The sequence below is a fragment of the Zingiber officinale genome, chromosome 8B (genome assembly GCF_018446385.1).
Source record: "Zingiber officinale cultivar Zhangliang chromosome 8B, Zo_v1.1, whole genome shotgun sequence".
NCBI lineage: Eukaryota > Viridiplantae > Streptophyta > Magnoliopsida > Zingiberales > Zingiberaceae > Zingiber > Zingiber officinale.
Window position 1 is genome coordinate 103,287,187 of NC_056001.1, and position 24,321 is coordinate 103,311,507.

The window sequence follows — 24,321 nt, forward strand, 5'->3', positions numbered from 1 at the left end:
ATTTTTTTTTAAATTTTTTTTAAAAGAAATAATTAATTTAGTTTAATTTATTTGATTTTAATAATAAAAATCAATTAATTCAATTGATAAAAAAATTAATTAGTTCAATTTTAATAAATTTGATTTAGCCGGTTGAATTTTAACCAGATACTGACTGTACTCAACTGGAATCATTTTGCTTATTTGTAATTCAGGAGTTTATTTGTGGAAAAATAGATAGAAGAATGCGGAAACAGCTAACTTCCAATGTCAGGCACTAATAATAAAAGCATATTATTTGTTTTTAGTTGAAAAATAAGAGAACGCGGGAACAGTAAGTTTTAAAGTCACGCAATAATAATAAAAAGTATATTATTTGTTTTTATTATATATAAACAAATAGTAAAAAAGGATCTTGATTTTATAATATGAATTGTTACACAAGAATGAGAGATGTTATACAAATAAACAAAATGATTCGAGTTAACATTCTCATAAGTACAGTGAGCATTTGGTTAAAATTAAATTAAATTTATTAAAATTAAATTAATTGATTACTTTTATCAATAAAATTAAATGATCGGACGTCTAACAGGTAAGTTAAGATAAGTCATTGGAGGAGAGTGACTTGGTGAGAACGCGTTCCCAATTAGGGAACTTAGGCGTCGATCCAACTTAGAACCATTTTGAAAATCTAAGTTGAGATCGTGACTATATTCTCGGTAAGATGAAATCTAATTACTACTCTTTACTTTAATTGTGCTAACTTTTGTTGTGCAAGGTAGTATAACATTTATTTTGCCTCAGACTAATATTTTTTTGCAAGAAAAAAATTTTCTGGAAAATGGTGGTCTGGGCACTCGGAAGGGATCCGGGCGCCCGGAAGGCAAAAACTTATCTCGTCGCAACGTGGAGCGCACTGATTGGCTGGGCTGACGTCATGGTCCGGGCGCCCGAAGCACTCTTATATAAGGAGCCTACCTCCAGAGCTGAATAGAACAACTTCTTCCTACAACTGCTCTATTGTGCTATGCTCCTGCGACGGTGCAAAGCCTCTCCGAAAACCTGCGGCTCAAGTTCTTTTTATTGTTATCGGTATTTTTTTCTTTATAATAGTTCTTGTACTCACTATTGTAATCCTGTTTGCGAACTATTAGTGATTGCCCAACGAAAGCACTCGACGAGTGCGGACCTTGGAGTAGGATTGACGAAGGCTCCGAACCAAGTAAAACTGGTTCGTGTTAGCATTGTGTTTTGTTTTCGTTTTTCCGTTGCATACTCGACTTAATCTCGCTATGAATTTTTAGATCGTTATTCACCCCCTCTAGCGACTTCTGCGATCCAACAATTTTTTTCCTTAGCATTGAGTTTCTTCCATATGCTGAAGGTTGTTTTCTCTCTCAAAGCAAATATATTACTGGACTTCTTCAACGAGCTAAAATAGATGGCGCACGTCCTATCTTCACACCAATAATTGAAGGAGGTTTTAATGCTCCTTCTTCCTCTCCTTTAATGGCTGACCCCTCCAGATCTACTGAAGTATTATTGGTATCCTATAATATGTCACTATTACATGACCTGACATTGCTTTTGTAGTTAATCGTGTCTGTCAATTTATGCATTCTCCCACCGAGTACCATTGGGAGGTGTTAAGAGAATTCTTTGTTATCTTAAAAGGCATGATTTTACACGGTCTTCTTTTATATCGTCAGTTCTCACTAGAGTTGAATGCCTATAGTGATGCCGATTGGGTCGGATCTCATGAAGACAGACGTTCGACTAATGGATATGTAATATTTCTTGGACGAAATCTTATTTCTTGGCTCTCAAAGAAGCAACCTACAGTCTTTCGCTCTAGCATTGAAACTGAACACAAAGCTATCGCTAATGCGACATCCAAAATTATTTGGCTACAATCTCTTCTTTCATAATTACATTTTTCTTCGCCCACTACACCCAGAATCTAGTGTGATAATATAGGAGCAACTTATCTTGCGGCAAATCTAGTCTTTCATGCTCGTACCAAGCACGTGGAGATTGATTTTCATTTTGTTCAGGAACGTGTAGCGACTCGACAACTTTTGGTTTCTTACATTTCTACATAAGATCAAATTTCTGATATATAATTTACCAAGTCATTATCTAGACAACATTTTACCAAGTTAGCAATCGCACTTAACGTTCAGGCACTCTCGTTAAGTTTGTCGGATGTAATGACAATAAGAAAATAATTATGGAAAATAATCTCGAATTGTTTCCAATCAATCAAGATTTATTATATTTAATATCATAATAAAAAACTGACAGTAAAAAGTAATATTTCTAGATTTATTATATTCAATTATTATTATTATATTATTTAATATTTTCATTATTAGTTAAACAGTTTCTATAAATAAATCCTTTTACTTCATCAATAAAACCATCCAGAAATAATTATTTGCTATTTCATTATTTCTGTCAATATACAGAATTGAAATATTTTTTTTTATATTTTTTTTGCTGCACCTTGACAAATAGCGTGGACGCCCCCAAACATATTGGGGGTATAGATCGACTCCGTTGAGATAAGTGTGGATCTCCGATATTCCTAGCTGGACCTGCTGTGGTGGTGGGACTCCGTTGAGATAGGCTTTGATCTCCGATATTCCTAGCTGGACCTGCTGTGGTGGTGGGAGCAAACACAGCGCACAGAGATGCAGCGACCATTGTCAAAGCAAGAGATTCGGTACCTGATTAACTCCCCTCTTGAGTCTTGATGTGGGGCAGAGTCATCAAAATAACCGATTTCACCACGTATAGATTTTCTCCACCGTAAATTTCTCTTTCCATTTTTTACTCTTTCGAGATAAAAAATATTAAAGAAAAAAACTTTTCATTTTCTCTTTTCCATAAATATTTAATTTGTTTTTTTAATTATATATGTTTAGATATGATATTATTTCTAATATACTTTTCTTGAATAATGCAGTGGAATTGAACGAATAAAATTATTAATATAGAGGATATTTAATTATGAATATGCAGATGAATATCCAATCTTCCGATAGATATAGGAATGAGGATAAAAATTGAATACTCACTATAAAAAATTTCTCAAAGATTTCTTTAACAATATTAAGTTGGAGATTATTACTGAAAAGAATTGCACTGATCCACGATGGCAAATAGATAATCAGGCAAAGAGAAATCAGTCATATAACCTTATCTAATTTACAGTTAGAATTTATATGATACAAGTTCAAAAAACCAGCAATATTGTATTGCATACAATCCAAAATCCTACAGCAGCAATATTACAATCAAACACTCTTGGAGGAAAAAAGCTCTAGTCTAGTACTGTATAAATTGATCAATAAATCAGGTTATTTAAACAGTAGCCAGCAGCATCCTAGCTTAAATTAAATTGCAAACTTACGGCCAAAAAATACAAGTTCACTCTCGATCGAATGCCAGAATGAGTTGTAATCTTAGATTTCCAGAACCCTAATCTTTGTAGCCCATGAGAGTTTCAAGTAAAGTTGTCCCGTTGATTATTTTTGTAGTCCCAATAAGGAAGTCATACCCCATTCCTTCCTGCAGTGCGAGCAAGAAAAAATTCATTATAGAAGAAGAACCAAGGCAGAACTGATAGTATATAAAGAAGATATTCATAGGATAATTCTAGACAATGCAAGATAAAGGAGACATATGACTCCATCCTCAGTCATTAATACAAAAATAATTACAACTTTCTGGTGTATCCAACATCTTCAGCTACCTTACTACATATGTGGATAAGGACCTAGATATAGAAAAGATAACTTGTAAGATTTATCTTATATTATTATTCCCTACTTTGGCCTCACAGTAAATTCTTTGTAGATTGATCTGATGTCCTTGAAATGCAATTCATTAAGGTTCTTGTCATATCAATAAACAAGACTCGCAAACATTTAATAACTCACAAATATTGATAACACTGCAATATTGGAGTATACCCGTGGACAATAGGTAGAAATGGCATGTTCTTTCTGCAACTAAAGCACAAACAGCATAGTATATTCTAACTTTCCAGCATGGTGTTATAAGCCATGTAAAAGGCCCTATACTTTAAACAAAATATGGCCTAAATAACATGAAAACTCTAGAGGTTAAGCTTTTGATAAGTAAACAACTGATAGTTCTGATACTTTCAATTAAAGTTACAAGTTGCCACATATTTCAGAGACCTCTTTAAGATCCAAGGTAATGGTTTTTCCCTACTTTAAACATAATGACCTAAATAACATGAAAACTATAGAGGTTAAGCTTTTGATAAGCGAGCCACTGATACTCAGTTAATGTTACAAGTTGCAATCAATTTTAGAGGCACCTTTGAGACCCAAGGTAATGACTAGTAAAGCCTTGCATCTCATATATGAATTAGATCATGAACTTCTATAAGTTATCTTTTGAAATTAAATAAAATGCAACACAAGGTGCAAAAATGTACCTGTGAACTAAGAAAACGAAGAGCAGCAATCTCTGCGAAAGATATTCCACCGATGAAGACTACCAAAGCTAATGACCGACGTCCATCAGTGACCCTGGTACTTTCACAGTTTAGTTTCTAAAATTATAGTATAAGCAAGTGTAATAAACAAAAAGGTTAATAAGTCCAAGAGAAGATGAATGTGTAGGTCATTCTAAGACAGAAGGCAGTCAACATTAAAACAAAGGCAACAACAAGCTTTATTTCCTAGATAAATTTCATACAGCTACACTAGTACCTACATTCCATAACCTCTAATGGCAGTCCTCTATGATTTTCTAAAAACAATCAACACAGCCAATAATAAAACAAGAGATGGGAGTTATTAGTTCCGTGATTGGAGTGTTTGCAGTGGATAAAATAGTTCATACTGACAACTTTTGTTGTTGTTCTACAAGATATATCATACCACAAGGACCACCCTATTTAGTGCTAGTTTGCTCTCATATTTGTTATGATTTTAATTCTTCTTTTTCAGTGGCTCTATTTATTCATTGATCACTTTCTTAGTTCCAAATGTTACCTTTTGACGACCACCAATATTACCTTAAACTTAACAGTATTAAGATCATCTTTGTTATGAAGACATCCATAATTTTAAGTCTGACCGATTGACTTGACTGAACTACAGAAACAAGAACTATAAGGTTGTTTCCTTACTTTATTTCACTAAACAATGAGCAAGGCACATAAAACATGATCAAATACTTTTAAATGGATCCGAAACAATATGCATATAAAATATGTCGTAAAATTTACAAAAAACACATGGCATATAGAAAAAACACCTACTTCAGTCGAATACTTCTAAATTATGTTTGCTATGGCAAATAGAATGACTTTGACAATAAAAAAACAAGTAATTGTTGATATAAATCTAGAATATAATATGCCCAAAGTAATGAAAGAGAGATAGCATATGTTTAAATCCAAAGTTTCCTTCCATGGTTTCATTCTAGTGAAGAAGAGAAGACAGTCCAACATAGTGATAAAACATATAAAACAAAAATAAGAATAAGAACAAAAAAAAAGTGTATAATAAAAGATAAAGAAACAAGTCAGTGTAAATCAATGATAAATAAGTGAGAATCACAGACAATAAGTGATAAATTAGTGAAAATCATAAGTTCAAAAAAAAAATTGAGAATAACTCAGGAATAGAGTGAAAATTGCATAGGAAACTAGGAAAACACGCCTACAGAGAAAAGAAGGTGAAATAACCCCATCATATGCTTCTGTGGTTGAACCCTCTTAACTTTCTCTACAAATTCACAATCATCTTCATTAGCTAAGTATTTTTAATAATCCTAAGATTGTTCCAAATCTGTCTCATATTAGGATCTTGAGTGTGAGTCCTAGCAATAGGGATAGCATATTGGTCTATGTTTCCAAAAAGTTTTCTGAGTTTGTCTCATATTAAGCCTTTCTAGTATCAGAAGATCATTCAAGTCTTTTAATGTTCAGAAGATTGTTCAAATTTATCTAACTATTTAAGTTCGTTGAGTGTGAGTCCTAGCAATAAGAAAAACATATTGATCTATGTTTCCCAAAAGCATGCTTCAACACCATTCTCTTTAGTCCATTGTATAAACAACATAAGGAATGTATGTTAATACAATAATAGTTTCCAGAAACCCAAACGCTGTCAAAGGGGGGCTTATCCCCACGTGTAAGCCTTACCTAGTTAATTAAGATGTTATCTGTCACAGAAGAACGGAGTTAAGCAATGACACAAGGTACATGGGCGTTAAAAGTTGCTCACCGGAGACCAATAAAAGGAAAGTCCTCTCATCATTGAAAACACAGATTTTCAAAAGATTCATAGCCTCTGCAGAACCCCATGAGAGCTTTTTCACAATCTTACCACAAAGGAGTCTCACATCCCTATTCTCAATTTTAACCAAGTTAAGCCAAGTGACACAATACTACTTATACAAGACTGCATCCAGCCTAAGTGAAATAGAATCCATTATTTCACCACTTCTATCTCGACAAAAACTCCGTCCATAATGAACCAGTCATGGTCAGTCCCAAGTCCGAATAAAGGAGAGTTACGTTAGGTTGTCGGACAACGTTAAAACTATGACAAATGTTCAATAAATTGATCCATTAAACTATTGCACTAATGCTACGTTGTTCCTTAGAAGGAACGCGTTGCAAGGTCCGACTGTAACATCTTGGCAAGGACTACTACATCTCCAGAACTCGGGTGTAGTGCTAAATATGCAAGAGTTCACGTTGCAGGGTCCGACTATAACGTATCGGCAATGACCGCTACATCTCCATGAAAACTTGGGTGTAGTGTTAAATAGGCAAGAGTTCTTACCCCATAGATTAGATAAGAACAAATATAATAGGAAAACTAATAGTCTAAGATTTGGAACATGGAATGTAGGAACTATCACTAGTAAAACAATGGAGATAGTAGATACGATGATTAAGAGAAGAATTAGTATTTTGTATGTACAAAAGACAAAAATGGGTAGGCGAGAAGGCAAAGATGATAGAGAACTCGGGTTTTAAATTATGGTACACAGGAAAGAGTAAAGCAAGAAATGGAGTGGGTATTATTGTAGATAGTTCGTTGTAGGCATAGTTAGAAAAGGGAATAAAATTAGTGACGAAAGAACTATGAACATAATTAGCGTATATGCACAACAAGTAAGATTAGATAAAGCTACCAAATAAGGTTTTGGGACGACTTAGATGAAGTATTATAAAACATTCCACCAAATAAAATAATTTTAATTGAAGGTGATCTAAATGAGCATGTCAAAGTGAAAAATGAGGGATATAAGATAGTCCATGGAGGTTATGGGTTTGGAATGAAAAATGAAAAAGGGAAGACCATATTAAATTTTGCGATGACATATGACTTTATATTAGCTATTATATTTTTTAAAAAAAATAGAGGAACACCTAGGCACGTTCAAAAGTGAGAATAATAAATCACAAATTAACTTTCTTATGGTTAGGAAGAAGGATAAAAAAATTTATAAAGATTGCAAAGTCATTCTTGGATAAAGTTTAACTACCTAACATAAGTTAGTAGTGTTGGATATATGCCTCAAGCATAATATCAATAGAAAGAAAATATATACAACTCCTACAATTGTGGTGGAAGTTAAAGGATGGGAAGCAAAATATATTTAAGGAGAAGATAGGAGTGCAAGTATTAGGTGAAATATTTGGTGACTCTAATACGACATGGGATAAGATGATATCAAAGTTGAAAATAGTAGCTAAGAGTGTAATCGATAAGTCGAAGGGACATGCACCACTAAATAAGGAATCTTGGTGGTTGAATTGAAAAGTGCAAGACAAAGTGAAGGAAAAACGAACAGTTTATAAGGAATTATATATTTGTAAAAACGAGGAAAACTTAAAAAAATATATAATAGCAAAGAGGCTAAAAAAGTAGTGAATGAAGCAAAGAATGAAACTTTTGAACGATTATATCAAAAATTGGATACAAAAGAAGGGGAAAGAGACATTTATAGAATAGCTAAAGTGAGAAAAAGGAAGACGAGAGATCTTATCTAAATAAAATATATTAAAGATGAATATAATAGGGTACTAGTAAACGATGGAGAAATAAAAGAGCGATGGAAGAGGCATTTTCATCAACTTTTTAATGAAAGTTTAGGTGACCAACTTAACTTAGATAATTTACGTTGGTTAAATGGGTATAGAAATTTAAATTTTTATCGTAAAATTCAAACTTTAGAAGTAGAACAAGCTTTAAATAGCATGCACAATGGAAAAGCCGTTGGACCAGATGTATTCCGATAGAGGTATAGAAGTGCCTAGGAAAACAGGGTATTGAATGGCTTACAAAATTATTTAACATGATATTGAAAATGAAAAAAAAATGTCTGATCAATGGAGGGTAAGTACTCGAATTCCCTTTTATAAAAATAAAGGATACGTAAAAAATTGTGCAAACTATAGAGGTATTAAACTAATAAGTCATACCATGAAACTTTGGTAAAAAGTAATAGGAAAAAATTAAGGAAGGAGACCACGGTGACCGAAAATTAATTTGAGTTCCTGCCTAGAAGGTCGACAATAGAAGTTATACATCTTCTTAGACAACTAATTGAAAAATATCGGGAGCAAAATAAGATCTATGCATGATATTCATTGATTTAAAAAAAATTTATAATAGAGTTTATATGGAGAATTCTAGAAAAGAGAGGTGTTAACGTAACATATATTGAACTAATTAAGGATATGTACGAGGATGTAATGACCAGAGTAAAGACTCCAAGCGGAGTAACTGAAGCATTTCCAATAAAGATAGGATTACATCAAGGATTAGCTCTAAGTCCCTATCTTTTTATATTATATATGGACAAACTCACTACACACATTCAAGACTTAGTATTGTAGTGCATATTATTTGCAGATGATATTGTTTTGGTAGATGAAACACGTGAAGGAGTAAATGCTAAACTAGAATCTCGGCGGGAAACACTAAAAAGGAAAAGTTTTAGGCTTAGTAAAATAAAGACAATATATAGAATTTAGGTTTAGCAATATTAAACGTAATGAGACAATTGTTAAGATAGGAGATGATGAGTTGTCCGGAACTGAGAGCTTTAAATATTTAAGATCATTTTTGCAAAACGATGGAGGGATTGAGAAAGATGTCTTACATAGAATACAAACAAAATGATTGAAATGGAAGAGAACGTCAGGTGTTTTATGTGACCGTAAAGTACCTTTAAAACTTAAATAAAAGTTTTATAAAACCATAGTTAGACTTGCTATGTTATATGGAGTTGAATGTTGGGTTATGACTTGAGCACATGAGCAGAAGATGAGTGTTGCAGAGATGAGGATGTTAAGGTGGATGTGTGGACATACGATGATGACCAAAATAAGAAATGAGTGCATTAGAGAGAAAGTTGAAGTTACATCTATTGAGGAAAAACTCCGAAAGACACGTTTAAGATGGTATGAGCATGTACTTAGACGACTAATAAATGCTCTAGTTAGGCGATGTGAAACTATGACAAACACACAAATAAGAAAGAGAAAGACCAAAAAAGAAATAAGATAAAATTTATTTAAGTATAGATGATAATATAGTAGGAAATAGAGCTCAATGGCGTAAAAGGATTCATATAGCCGACCTCACCTAGTGGGATAAGGCTTGGTTGTTGTTGTTATTCTATCTCAACAAAGTTGCTCCTAACTCGGGCAAATTAAACCATAACCATAACAAATTTTGACTGAATTACAACTAACCTAGGTGAAGTAAACTGTACTCTGGAATATCTTCAAACAAAACTATATTCAATTGGAGCTAGCTCAATTGGCTCGTAAACAATCTCAACCAAACTCAACCTTCTTGAACTCATTTGGCTACAATCCTAAAATGAGGTCAAAGCTAAATCAACACAATTGGAAAACTTCTATAATTTCTTTTTATAAAAATTGAGTATTAGATTTTGCACCTTCTATAGGAAATTGAGTCTAGCGTGCAATCAATAAAGGAGTTTCAATAGTATCTAACTCACAAGCCGCAACCGTTGAGGCAACAGGGGATTCAATAGTGATTAGTAAGGAGATCTAGGAAATAATGAATGCCACAAATGAAGTTTATGATCTCACACAAACGGCTAGAGATCAAGGACCTCTTTGGGGTTAATGGGCTCATGAACAGTAGTGCCCTAGTGAACGAGTTTATGTTAAATGAGAAATAGCAAGAGAACAGTGGATGGAAATACATATAGAATAGAAAATGAAAATTCGACTCTAATACCAACACACACTCAAGGTGAAGAAAAACTCACAAAGCACTTAAAAGAAAAAAAATATATTAATAATAAATAGTTAATAATTTTGTTGGTGTTGATAGGAACAAGCGAGCATATTGTTCCACCCACGGACTGGCATATGGAATTTACTAAGACAAAAAAAACTACTACATCATGACAACTTACCTCCTCTTCCTAATTCCCACGAGATGAAAGTGTTAGGATGACGTGAGACAATGAGGCTCCTCTAATGCTTTTGTAGGCATGTGACAATGGCTTACTTCCTCTTCTTCCTAGTTCCCGCAAATGAAAGTGCCACAATGACGCAAAGCACAATGAAGGCATTGGATATATGATGACGACTAGCTTCTTCCCCCTAATTTCAATGAGGCAAAAGTGTTACTGCAATGCGAGGCACAACGAGGCTTCTAATCATTCCACAACATTAATAAGAGGTATACAACCCTCCTCTATTGCCTATTTCTCCTCCACCTAGGGCTCGTTCTCGATATTGCCACTAGCACAAGCACTCATGTTACTCGGCACATATGGTTTATGTTGGGAACCGAGCTTTAGACTCGAACTCCGAATGCGTTTTCAATCCTTGGTTGAAGGATGATTAATGCATATTGAAATAACACAACTTTTATAAAATTAACCCTAACCAAATTGGAAATGAATATCCTAATTTGAAAAATGCAATTACCTAATTAAACTTCTAAATTAATAAATAGACTAAACTTCTCAACACCTTAAATAGAAGAATTACTAAAATCAATTACAATTTGAGAGTCACATTGATTCCTCCTTTCACATCGATTCCTCCTTTTTTACTTCACGAGCAGTGTCAAACAAGGTGGTACTCTTATATCAACTTTACAAGGAAGATGAATAATATTATTATTCAATTTTTACAATTAAAATATAATCCAAAAAAAGTATTCAAAGGCAATTTTTCTAGTTAATTAAGTATATTTTGTTTAAGTGGTTAAACTTTAACCAAAAGGCATTTCTTCAGTCAAAATTCAAAATGCATGGTTTTTAAGTTGAAAGCATGCAATTCCATCATCACATTGGTAGTAGAATGTTTACACTTTTGCCAGAGACATGGTTCAGTTTACATCTCTGAATATTAACTGTAATTTAGCACCTTATGGTTTATTTTTATCTTAAATTTTAAAATATCAAGAAAAAAAATTGCAACCTTAACGTAAAAGAGGCATTCCCTTTTCACTTTGATATAGCCATGATTCGATAATAAAAGTAACACTTTAGCAAGTTTATAACAAAAATGAAAGGAGAATAAAGCTTACTTCAAAAGTGAAAGTAAAAAAACTTGACAATAGAAAAAAAAATAACTGCAAGTAATTACATCAACTTAGATGTGTATGTGTTACTGGTACCTATCAAAATTAGATTGGAAAGCTGGATTTGCATCTAGCAAAGAGTTGCTATTAGGAACACCCTGTTGCAGACAAACATATGATCACGATCAACTGTACAGGATATATGTACCATTACATGCCTATAACCTATATAAACTGGAAAATACAAGGACAGACCCTCTTTAGATCCACATGAGGTCCTGGTAACAGCTTCAGTATTTCTTCCATAGACCGCCTGAAAGGTCAATTGATCAAGAACAAAGGACCAAGTACAATCAAACAAAGACATTTTCATAAGCACAAATTAAAGAATATTTAAAATTCTTTGATGCAAAACTAGTCAATCAGAAGATTCAGTAAATACATTCTCAGAAATATCTCTTTTTTCAGGAAATAAATTGAAAATAGAAGATTCCAAAATTCTAAGTGCGTGTTAAAGGTATTGGGTTTTAAGTATTAGATGAGATTAGTTCAGTCCCACATTAGTTTGATTCAAACTTTCTTATCAATCTGTATACACCAATGTAATGGTTACTATATGATGAATGGCATACAATATTTTATCTTCTCAAATTCTGTATTCTATCAGAACCACTGTATTAGGTTTTAGAATTTTCTAAAGTGAAATATTCCCAAGGTGTGCATCCACTTGTTCTCTTCAATCTCTAATGTGCCACCTAAAAGTCAAAGAAGACATTCATAGAGAAAATATCCCATTTTTGTTTTGCTATATCTAGCAAAGGTTGGATTTTGTTATCCATATATCTAGTGTATACTTGCAATGGCACCCCATCACAGTAAATCCTGAAGAATAATAGAGTGAAGGAGACTGCACTGCTAAAAACAAATAGGAGACCAAGTTCAACATCGTGAGTCTTCAACACATAGGAATCACGGGCAAATAGAGGGAGAAGAAACTAATTAAAGAAGAGAAGAGCATGAAAGAGAGATTAGCAAAGGAAAGGGGGAAGACATATTTTGCTCTCAGAATTGAATTGAAGAAACTATTAGATCTACAGATGGATCTGCAGATAGAGGTCCCCAATCAATTCTAGATGGGAGGAAATATGGAAATAGAAGAGAAGGCACAAGACTTCTGCTACATCTGAAGAGGAAGGATTGTTACTGCTCTGTTTAGAGAAGAAAGAAGAGGAAAATCTTGACTTTGCATGCTATCCAGATCAAAAGAAGGGGTGGAGTTTGTTGGAGAAGAAGAGAAAGAACCAAGGTTTAGAATACCGTTTCGTGCCAGGCGACACGGACGGTTTTTACCGTTTCGTCGCCTAGCCGAAACCGGCACTCGACACGCAGAAATTTTGACGCGTGATATGTGCAGACGTGGCGCTGTGCTTTCGGCTCGTGATACGCTCATTGATGCGCGCCAGCACGCGCGACACTCGCGATCGAAAAAATCGCGCAACAGAAGGAATCGAATCGATTCCTTCTGTCGCTCGCAAAAATCCTATAAAAACGCACCAACGAGCGATCGATTAGCAGCAGCGAGCAGTGGCGAGGCGAGGCGAGACGCGGCGAGCAGTAGCGAGACGAGCAGCGACAGAGGTACGATTTCCCATCTCGTATGCATCGCAGGCGGCGCCGAAGGAGTCGTCGGACCCTGCGATCCGCCGCTGTCGAGCGGCGTGATCGTTCGTTGCTGCCAGCACCCGTGCCCGCGTGTGCCCTAGGGGTGAAGGAAATTAAATATAATTTAAATTTATAACAATTCCTAAGGTTGGTATGGTATTCCAAACAGGCTTATGGTATTTCAAACATGCTTTTCTAAATCCTAATTAAATTTTCTCAATAAAAATTAAAATATATAAAAATATATATTTAAAAATTAAAATTTTAATTAATATTCTGAAAAATTAATTTTCAATGTTTTAAATTGTATTTAGAAATTTTAAAAAAATTATAAAAAATCTGTTTAAAATTTTAAAAAATATATATAAGAAATCTGATATATATTATAATATTTTTTATTATTTTATATTTTTACAAATAATAATTAATTTGTATAATTATTATATATAAAGTAACATCTTTATGCTAATTTATATATTTATTATAGATAATATTTTTTATCTTAGAATTAATTTAAAATTTGGAGTCATGAATATTAATTTTTGTAATTTTGTAATATGTTTAGAAATATTACAAATCTTTTATTTTAAAAATTTGGATAAAGATATGTTGTCATGTTTATGATTCCTAATAAAACACTTATAATCTGGTGCAATTCTGATCATTCTAAATTGAGAAAGGCGAATTAATATTTTTAGGAGATTGTTTTAAATTTTAGAAAGTTGCTCTTTATAATTTATATATTTAATTTATAAATTTACAATGATAAATATATTCTTAACGTTATAAAATGATGATCATTACCTGGAAATGTGTATTATTCTTAATTTTTTTATAATGTATAGGCAATGGCATCCAAACAACAATCTCATGATCCAGCTTGGAGACACGCACGTCGATTAGAAAATCGATTCCATTGACAATGTTTGTATTACGATATGATTGGACGCGGCGGTAGAGTCACACGCCTAAAACAACATCTTGCTAGTGGATATCCGGATGTTTCTAATTGTCCAAAAGTTTCTCAAGAAGTTCGTCGTGCAATGAAAGACGAACTTGATGGCAAAAAAACATTAAAGTATAAACAACAACAACAACGTGAACTTGTTGATAGCCGAAGTTCTAAAGAACCAATCTATGATGAATTTGAAGGTCATGGTGAAGTTCCAAATGATGAAGACTTTTTAGCAGCTCTCAGCGCCTCTCGAACTCAATATGACTATAAGCAAAATATACGATATAGAAGTGGCTCTGGTACCAGTGGAAGTGGCTCAACTACTGCATCAACATTAAGAAGGAGTGCAAGTGTTCGTCTTCCTTCAACACAAGGCGGTATTGGTCATTTTTTTCCTTCTATGGGATGAAGACGTGCCGTCGATATTGCTGATATTGATCCACTGACATTCCCAGACCAAGCTAGCAAATAGACTAGGACTGATGATGCATATTCAAAAGAGAAGAAGAAATCAATCGGTAAAAGTATTGCTAAATTTGTCCAATATCCAAAAATCTGGTCCTGGTATTCAACCTCCGACTGCATATGAAATTGTCGGTCCATATTTAGATGAACAAGTGGAGGAGATTAAGACTTGGATCCTATCATGCAAGAAGCAATGGAGCTTATATGAAGTTACGTTGATGTGTGATGGCTGGGCAGGACCTACACGGATGAGCATTATCAACTTTCTACTATACTGCAATAGAAAGGTGATATTTCATAAATCTATTGATGCAACTACAGACTATCATGATGCACTCTACATATATCGTTTGATAGATAGTGTAGTTCAAGAGATAGGTGCAGAACATATAGTGCAGGTGATTACAGATAATGGTGCCAACTTTAAGAGGGCTGGAGAGTTATTGGAGCAACAATATCAAACATTATTTTGGACACCATGCGCAGCACACTGTATCGATTTGATGATGGCAGATATCGGTAAGCTTGATATAGTGAAGAAGGTAGTAAAAAAAGGTCAATCTTTAACAAAATTCCTCTATAACCATCATTGGGTTCATGGATTAATGAGAAAATTTATTGATGGGGAGATTCTGCAACCAGGAGCGACTAGGTTTGCTACTCACTTTCTCCTGTTAAAGTCGTTGAATCAGAAAAAAGTCAAATTAAAGGCTATGATCTCTTCTGAAGATTGGGAGACCTCTCGATATTCTAACACGGCCGAAGGTAAGGAGGTGCAAAAAATTATTATATCTGTCAGATTTTAGGACTATATCGCAGAGATTCTTATAGTAGTAGAACCATTGTACGTTATTCTACTTAAAGTTGATATGGACAAGAAGCCACAAATGGGCAACGTTTACCGCCTAATTCATGAAGCAAAAGAGGAAATTAAGAGGCGTCTACAATCACCAACCAAGTATCAACATTACATTGATATAATCACTACAAGATGGGACAATCAAATTGGAAAATATATTCATTTGACCGGTACGTATTTTTTAATGATAAAGAATCTTTAATATTATTATTAATAATTATATATGTTTAATTATCGTAGGTTATTATCTCAATCCGGCATATCAATACCGTTATAATCTTGGCACAAATAATGATTTATTAGTGGCTCTCAGACATGTAATATCAAGACTACATACAAATGGAGAATCAATTGTTGAGACTATTAATGAAAGTCGATTATTTCGAGAGGCATATGGTTCTTTTAGCGATCCTATTGCAGTGTCATGCAAATATAAAATGGATGCAGGTAAGTATAGTAAAAATTATTACTAATTATTGTCAACAAATATAAATAATATTTTAATTTTGTTCTTATTTATCTTACAGCTGAATGATGGTTACAATATGGAGGATCAACTCCAAATTTGGAAAAAATTGCAGTACGAATTCTCTCACAAACAACGTCTTCAAGTGGTTATGAAAGAAATTGGTCAACTTTCTCCCTCATTCATACAAAAGTACGAAATTGTCTTTCTTATCGTCGCTTGGAGAAGATGGTCTACGTTCATTATAATATGCGTCTTCAACTAAGAGCAATAACAGAAGAGAATGAAGAACAAGAGTCTGGTGATGACATATAGAGCCATTTGATATTGGATTTGTCCAAACTGAAAATGATCCAATGATGGATTGGCGGAGCGCTGTTGAGGCCGAGAATCCATTACTTGATGAAGCAGGAGACCCACCACGACCATCTCAATTTCTTACTCAAGAAATTGAAAAAATACAAGCTAGAGGAGATATCTGTGAGGAAGAAGATAATGATGAAGCATTTGATCAAGAATTTCGATTTTCTGGATCTCGGTCTAGACATTCTCAAACATCTCAACCCCAAATCCAATCAAAGTCCATAGATAAAGGCAAAAGGAAAGGCAAAATTCCTACAATTTTTACTAGAAAGAAAGAAAGAAAAAGGTAAACCTCCTGCTTTTACGGGAAAGGGTCAATTGAGCATTAGAGAAAATACACTCGATGCAATTGATGAGCAAGAACATGATGACAGTGATGAAACTTCATCACCTTCTGACACTGTGGCCCGACAAGAAGTTCGAAATGAGGATAGTGATGTTGATAGCAGTGCAAGTACTCATGGAAGTGACGACAGTAGTGATGCATCTAGTGGTAAAAATTATGTTCCCCCTACTCTAGCACCGGAGCCATGGACATGTGAGATAGATTACACAGATGCAACTCAAGATTATGATCATGGAGCTAGAAGTAACGCTATTCAATATCAGCGTCGATATAAGGGTGGCAAACAAAAGAAAACTCATAATTATCAAGATATGCGGGAGAGTTTAGCTAAGATTGATACTGGTCGAAGTTCATCATACTCGCAACCTTCTTATTATAACTCTGATGCATCATATGGTGATCCATCATACCAGAGCTCAGGGACATATGCTTATCCTTATCCTTATCCTGTGCATATTCCTATACCCGTTCCGATTTCAGTGGTGTCAGTTCAAATCCAACATCCAGTGATGAATCGAGACACGCTGATGGACATATGGAGAAATCAATATCAATATTGCATGTCATGGGATAATTATTTAATTTGGGCGTTGGAGAATTATGGAGTTGACCTAAGTAGAATGTTACAAGAACCAATGCTTCCATCTGATTCACGCCACTCCTTTTGGTATTAGTAAGGTAACATATTATAATGTATCAATTTAATTCAAGTTATTGATAGATCAATTTTTTTTAAATAAAATTATATTTAATTATTTTTTCTAACAATATTAAGTTGTTCAATAATTGAGAATTTATATAAAATCAACATATAACTTATTTTTAAATTATACATAATAAACATATTTATCTAATAATTACTATATATAAATAAAAAAATACCGAAATAGTATCGGCACGGTACGATACGATACCGAAACTGTATCGTTCCGGTCTGGATCGAAACCGTATCGTTCCGGTCTGGGATCGAAACCTCGGCAAGGTTCGAGATTTTAAAGTTTGGAAATAACTCTATCAAACGAAGGAGAAGCACATAGGCCCGTGCTCAAGGTGTATAGGAAATTTGCTAGTGTTTGAAAGGTGGTCATCCAGCTACATATCTGGTTGTAGTGATGGGATGGCATGCACCACAACAAAGGAGATTGAGAGTTAGCAATAAGGTGGGGTCGCTCAGTGAAAGGAAGTAGTGGCAAGTCTCACTAGAATTGCTCGTGCTCAAAGAACAACATTCCTCCACTCGATAAAGTGAGCTCAAGGGACAAGTAGCCAAAAATATGAATCATGACAGCAAATACAACAAACCTTAGGAAAAGGGTCAATGTCGCCTCATCTCCCTCCTGGTGTCCATGATCCTTATTTGCATGCCTTGTGCAACCACATGGGGATCTCTTCTAGTAAAGGCATGGGTGGAGATGTAGTAGTCCGGGTACACATGGCGGTGGAAGATGATGACACATGAGTGGCATGCGGCAGTCCAAGGCAAGGAAGTAAAGACGAAGCCAAATGCCGCCATATCCATGGGGGGGTCCTAACAGTGTGCGACCACATCGAGGAGGTGGTTCATTTCATGATGAACTGGAAGATCCCAATCCAATCAATAAGAGAAAGAAGACAAAGATGAGCAAAGGCCACCACCATCATATTAAGCCAACAACCTCCCCCTAGGGGAAGGTTCCTTAAATCTTAACCATCCTAACCCTAGAAAGGGACTCTACTATCATGTAAAAATTGGATAGAAATATTGTATTGCTTATTATATTTGAGATATTTATTACATTGATATACATAGACATGATAAAACTCAAAATGTAGAACTACTATGAACTAAACTGATTAGACTAATAGTCTTATTAATCTAATACCTTCTAAGGCATTTGCTTAACAACAACTTGCCTCTATGCATGCGGTGATGTATTAATGTTTACAATAAAACCAAACAGAAGAATATGTATTGTATATATGAATTTAAAAGGCATCCATCTTTTCAAAAGAAAATACATAAAAAATGAATGAAGATGTTTTCAAGAATGACAAAGGATTGAATTTTCAAGTCTTACAGTATTATCGTTCTTATGAAATAAAAAGTAATATATATTGGTTACACAATGATCAAGAGTTAAATGAGAGGATATATCCTAACTAGACCCTCCTTGATGTTAAGAAAATACTAAATAACCTCTGTAGGGTACCTTATGCCAAGTATTTAATGTGAGCAAAAAAATAATAATAAAACATGATTAATAAGAGTTTTGAACTAATGCTGATGGAATAAGACTGGAAATGAACATTACCAGTAGAGCCTTACCATCCAGAACGAATTGCATGTTGTACAAGACGAATGCTAAGTGGTGCATATCCAGAAAATATGTAGGAAATATCTTTAGGGCTGAAATTCAATCAAGAAGTTTGAACAATCAAAAACAAATGGTTTGCAACTATCAAAAGGACTAATAAGATCAAACACTAGAACCACATAATTATTATAATACAATATTGGCTTAAATCATACCCAAAAAAAAGAGCACAACATGTAAGTAAACCAGAATCTTTCCTTTTTAAGTAGAGGCTAATCATCTAAGTCTAATGATTTCCCTTGATGTTACAATCAGCTAGATTTATGTGAGCGCTCACTAATATGAAATTAACTCATAGTAGTATAAGATAATTAGAGAAAAGTAACATGTGATGCAAGCAATGGCTTAACATTGAAAAAAGATAGACATAAAATATGCAAAGTTTTAGATGTGATATACATATGATGTATAACATGTTCTAAACAAGAAATATAAAAGAAAAACTATCCAAATACAACAACAACAACCAAATTTTATTCCACCTAATGGTTCGTTGTTTTATCATCATTTATATTTAAATAAATTTTATCTTGTTTTATTATTGTTAACCAAGTTTTTTTTATCTTCCTCTTCCTCCTTTGATATGTATATTTATCATAGTTTCACATCGTCTAACTGAAGCATTTATTAGTTGTCTAACATGTTTGTACCATCTTAGACGTGCCTCCCAAAGTTTGCTCTCAAAAGATGCAATCTCAACTTTCTCTTTAATATTTTCATTTATTATCTGTCCATCCTTATATGTCCATACATTCACCTTAAGATCCTTATCTCTGCAACTCTCATCTTTTACTCATATGCTCAAGTCATAACCCAACATTCAACTCTATAAAAGGATGGAGAGATTGAGAAAGATGTCTTACATAGAATACAAACAGGATAGTTGAAATAGAGAAGAGCATAAGGTGTTCTTTGTGATCGTAAAGTACCTCTAAAAAAATTTTACAAAACAGGACATTAAAATGAAAAACAAAAACAAATGACAATAAAACACAACATAGAGGACGGAGAAACAACACAATTGGACTTGTGCCCTAACAGGCATCCATTTAAGAGAACCAACATATATGGCATGATGTTGTAAATGTGATTCTAATGTCAAAAACAAATGATACTTCTCATATTCTAGTTTAATATCATAAGAAATTAAAACAGGGAATAGATTGTATTGAAGGGTTATTCTATAACTTCATTTGAGCAACAAGAGAATTTTAACATAATTTATACTGCATCAATTATTTTCTCTATTGCATCCCCAGAAGTTTGCATATTCCAACAAATCAAAACTCAAAGGCAACTTTTACTATCATAGATCCATCGGTTCATGAAAAAAGTGTGAAAAAGTACATTTACACTATATGAACTCCAAACAAATTATAGTGGTTGCAAAGGAAAGAAAAGAAAATATGATATTGCTTTACAGAATTCAAGGGAGGGTAAGATTCATGTAACTAAGTTAAATAATTAGAATAAACACTGCTTGATAATGATCACGACACAACATATGTTTGTTTAATTTTCTAGACATACTTGCAAAGCATTTGAAATAATGAAAAATAAATAAATGCCACAAATTAAGCTTACAGGGATAGAAAAGTAGAAAGTGTTCGAGGGTAGATGAACACGGTTTTAGAATTCAATATCTTACTAAAGCCAAGGAGTGACGAGTATTTCAAAAATCATGTAATGACAACGTTGGACAACCATAAATTAGACAAGAAAAATAAAAACAACTAAATAGGTTACTAAATTTAACCTCGAAATCGGCACCACCTCTAGCAAAATCAAGAAAAGCAACAATTCATGGTGCCACATGCCAACCAATTATACTTGATAAAATGTACTAAAACACCTAAAATACATTCACTTTAAATGTCACATACATTATTTGAAATGTTTCAACCAGAAAAAGTAAGTTCATAATTCAACTATGTCCATGCAAAAGTTACAAAGATACTAGAAACTTAGGCCAAACAGTATAGTCACCTTGATAATAAATAGCATCATAGAAAATTTGCATTAGTTTGATCAAGGTAAAGAAATCACAAAAATATTAAAAATATATGCAATGTATATACTTGGCCGTGTCAGTTTCCTCAACAATAAGTTGGAAAGCTCGTGCAATAGCCAGCCAGTTGCTTTTGGATTCCTGCAAAGAAGGTCAAACGAGAAAACAGAGCTTAGATATAGGAGAAATATAAGAAAACACCAAAATAAAAGAAGTTTCATATAGTCAAGAATAGAGATGAGTAAATCAAATATAACCAACTTTTCCAATTATTACTTGTCAGAGTACCTACCTGTTTCTTAAAGAGGCCTGCTTTTTCCAGATTATATAATGTAGGCATGTGCTCAAATCCATAGCTATGCAGAATCTCTCTCCTAAGCAAGAAAGAGGAAACATCTTATTCTTCAATTATCGGAATTAGCTTTCACTATATAGAAGAAATTATATAGACGCAATGATATGGAATATGACCATAGCTTGTTTGAATCATGTGATTCACGATTTATATAATACAATATGATTCACATATAAAATGATAAAGTTCTTATGAATCAAAAGTGAAAAGAGCCATCCGGTTCGATTCATTTGATTAAATATGAAGCTTATTTTGTATAATTCTAAAATAAGAAAGACAATTTATTAAAGGTAAATGATAATGAATTACATTAATTAAACAACAACAACAACAACCAAGTCTTATCCCACTAGGTGGGGTCGGATATATGGATCCTTTTACCCCATTGAACTCTATCTCCTACTATACCATCTATACTTAAATAAATTTTATCTAGTTTTATTGTTACTAACTAAGTTTTTTTTTGTCTTCCTCTTCCTTTGATATGTGTGTTTGTCATAGTTTCACATCACCTAACTGAAGCATTTATTGATCGTCTACATACCCGTACCATCTTAAATGTATCTCTCAGAGTTTTCCTTAATAAATACAACTCCAACTTTCTCTCTAATGCTCTCATTTCTTATTCTATCCATCCTCATATGTCCACCTTAACATCCTCATCTCTGCAACTCTCATCTTCTGTTCATGTGCTCGAGTCATAGCCCAACATTCAGCTCCATATAACATAGCAGGTCTAAATGTGATTTTGTAAAATTTTCTTTTAAATTTTAGAGGTACTTTATGGTCACATAAAACACTCGATACTCTCCTCCATTTCAATCATCCTGATTGTATTCTATGTAAGACATCTCTCTCAATCCCTCCATCGTTTTGCAAAAATGATCCTAAATATTTAAAGCTCTCGATTTTGGGCAACTCATCATCTCCTATCTTAACAATTGTCTCAGGACGTTTAGTATTACTAAGCTTAAATTTCATATATCCCGTCTTTATTCTACTAAACCTAAAATTTTTCCCTTTTAGTGTTTTCTGTCAAGATTCAAATTTAGCATTTACTCCCTCACAAGTTATATCGTCTGCAAACAACATGTACCACGGTACTGTATTTTGAATGTGTGTAGTGAGTTTGTCCATAATTAGTGTAAAAAAGAGAGAGACTTAGAGGTTTAGAGTTGATCCTTGATGTAACCCTATCTTTATTGGAAATGCTTCAGTTACTCCGCTTGAAGTCTTTACTCTGATTGTTACATCTTCGTACGTTTCCTTAATTAGTTCAATATATGTTACGCTAACACCTCTCTTTTCTAGAATTCTCCATATAATGACTCTATCATAAGCTTTTTTTTTAAGTTAATACCATGTGTATATCTTGTTTTTGCTCCCGATATTTTGCAATTAGCTGTTTAGGAAGATGTATAGCTTCTATTGTCGACATTCCAGCATGAACCCAAATTGATTTTCAATCACCATGGTCTCCTTTCTTAATCTTTTTTCTATTACTTTTTTTCCAAAATTTCATGGTATGACTCATTAGTTTAATTCCCCTATAGTTTGCATAATTTTGTACATCTCCCTTATTCTTATATAAGAGAACTAGAGTACTTACCCTCCATTGATCAGACATTTTTTTCGTTTTCAATATCATGTTAAATAATTTTGTAAGTCATTCAATACCTTGTTTCCCTAAGCACTTCCATACCTCTGTCGGAATATCATCTAGTCCAACGACTTTTCCATTGTACATCTCATTTAAAGAGTGTTCTACTTCTAAAGCTTAAATTCTACGATAAAAATTAAATTTCTATACTCATTTAACCTACTTACATTACGGTCACCTAAACTTTCATTAAAAAATTGATGAAAATACCTCTTCCACTGCTCTTTTATTTCTCCATCGTTTACTAGTACCTTATTATATTTATCTTTAATACATTTTATTTAAATAAGATCTCTTGTCTTCCTTTCTCTCACTTTAGCTATTCTATAAATGTCTCTTTCCCCTTCTTTTGTATCCAACTTTTGATATAATCGTTCAAAAATTTCATTCTTTGCTTCATTCACTACTTTCTTAGCCTCTTTCTTAGCTATTGTATATTTTTTTAAGTTTTTCTCAATTTTACAAATATATAATTCTTTATAAATTGTTCGTTTTTCCTTCACTCTCTTGTACTTTTCAATTCTGTTAGTACCCCAAAGTAGTTTTGATGTGGTCAACCGAGTTAAGTTAGGTCCTGTGTGTATTTGATGTCTTGTGTTTAAGTGTGTAGGAACTTAAGAGCACAGGAAGTCAAGCGAAAGACACAGCTAGCAAAAAGGACGGCACGGGAGAGAGTCGACGGGCTCGATACGTCCGAGGGGCGAGGTACTGCGGAAGAGTACGCTGACGGACAAGAAGGGAGCACACAACGTTTCCGAGGGACAATAAGCCGGAGCGAAAGCTTGCTCGAGGAGAAAAACGAAAGATGGGTCCGGGTGAGCCCAATTCCTGAGGGAAGAAATCACCCAAGCAATCGGCGCGGTGGAAGAGCCAACAGGGAGCCGCGGAACTACTAGAGGCGCCCTCAATGTGGCTGGAGGTGCCTCTGCGCCTTTTTATGGGAAGGCACCTTCAACAGGGTTGAAGGCGCCTTCAACCACCTATGGAAGACACCACCCATGGAAGGCGCCTTTAACCCTTTGAAGGTGCCTTAGACTGGGCAAAATGTAGCCATTAGCGAAGATAAAACCTTATCTTCGCTTGTCTCATTGGAGGCGCCTTCCAACCTCGGATAAGATTTTCCAGGGGCTATAAAAAGACCCCTAGACCTAGAAAATATTCAACAACTCAAGTATTCATTTCCTAGTAATTTTCTGAGTGTTCAACGAGTGTAAGAGGCTTCTCCACCTTCATCGAAGGAGATTTTTAGTGCTTACTTTTGCCT

General features: G+C 34.0%; 1 protein-coding gene across 2 annotated transcripts in view; it reads right to left on the reverse strand.

The window, feature by feature from the left end:
- Positions 1 to 3,151: 3,151 nt before the first annotated feature.
- LOC122016215 (vacuolar protein-sorting-associated protein 33 homolog) overlaps positions 3,152 to 24,321 on the reverse strand; it is a 56,443-nt gene continuing 35,273 nt past the window's right edge. For both annotated transcript variants that reach the window (XM_042573447.1, XM_042573446.1), the window contains exons 16-22: positions 21,335 to 21,416; positions 21,113 to 21,183; positions 18,986 to 19,066; positions 11,820 to 11,877; positions 11,661 to 11,722; positions 4,454 to 4,547; positions 3,152 to 3,555 (exon numbers count right to left, since the gene is read on the reverse strand). In XM_042573447.1, the coding sequence (XP_042429381.1) occupies positions 3,466 to 3,555; positions 4,454 to 4,547; positions 11,661 to 11,722; positions 11,820 to 11,877; positions 18,986 to 19,066; positions 21,113 to 21,183; positions 21,335 to 21,416 (538 nt within the window). In that variant the 3' untranslated portion in view covers positions 3,152 to 3,465. The remainder of the gene's footprint in view (positions 3,556 to 4,453; positions 4,548 to 11,660; positions 11,723 to 11,819; positions 11,878 to 18,985; positions 19,067 to 21,112; positions 21,184 to 21,334; positions 21,417 to 24,321) is intronic.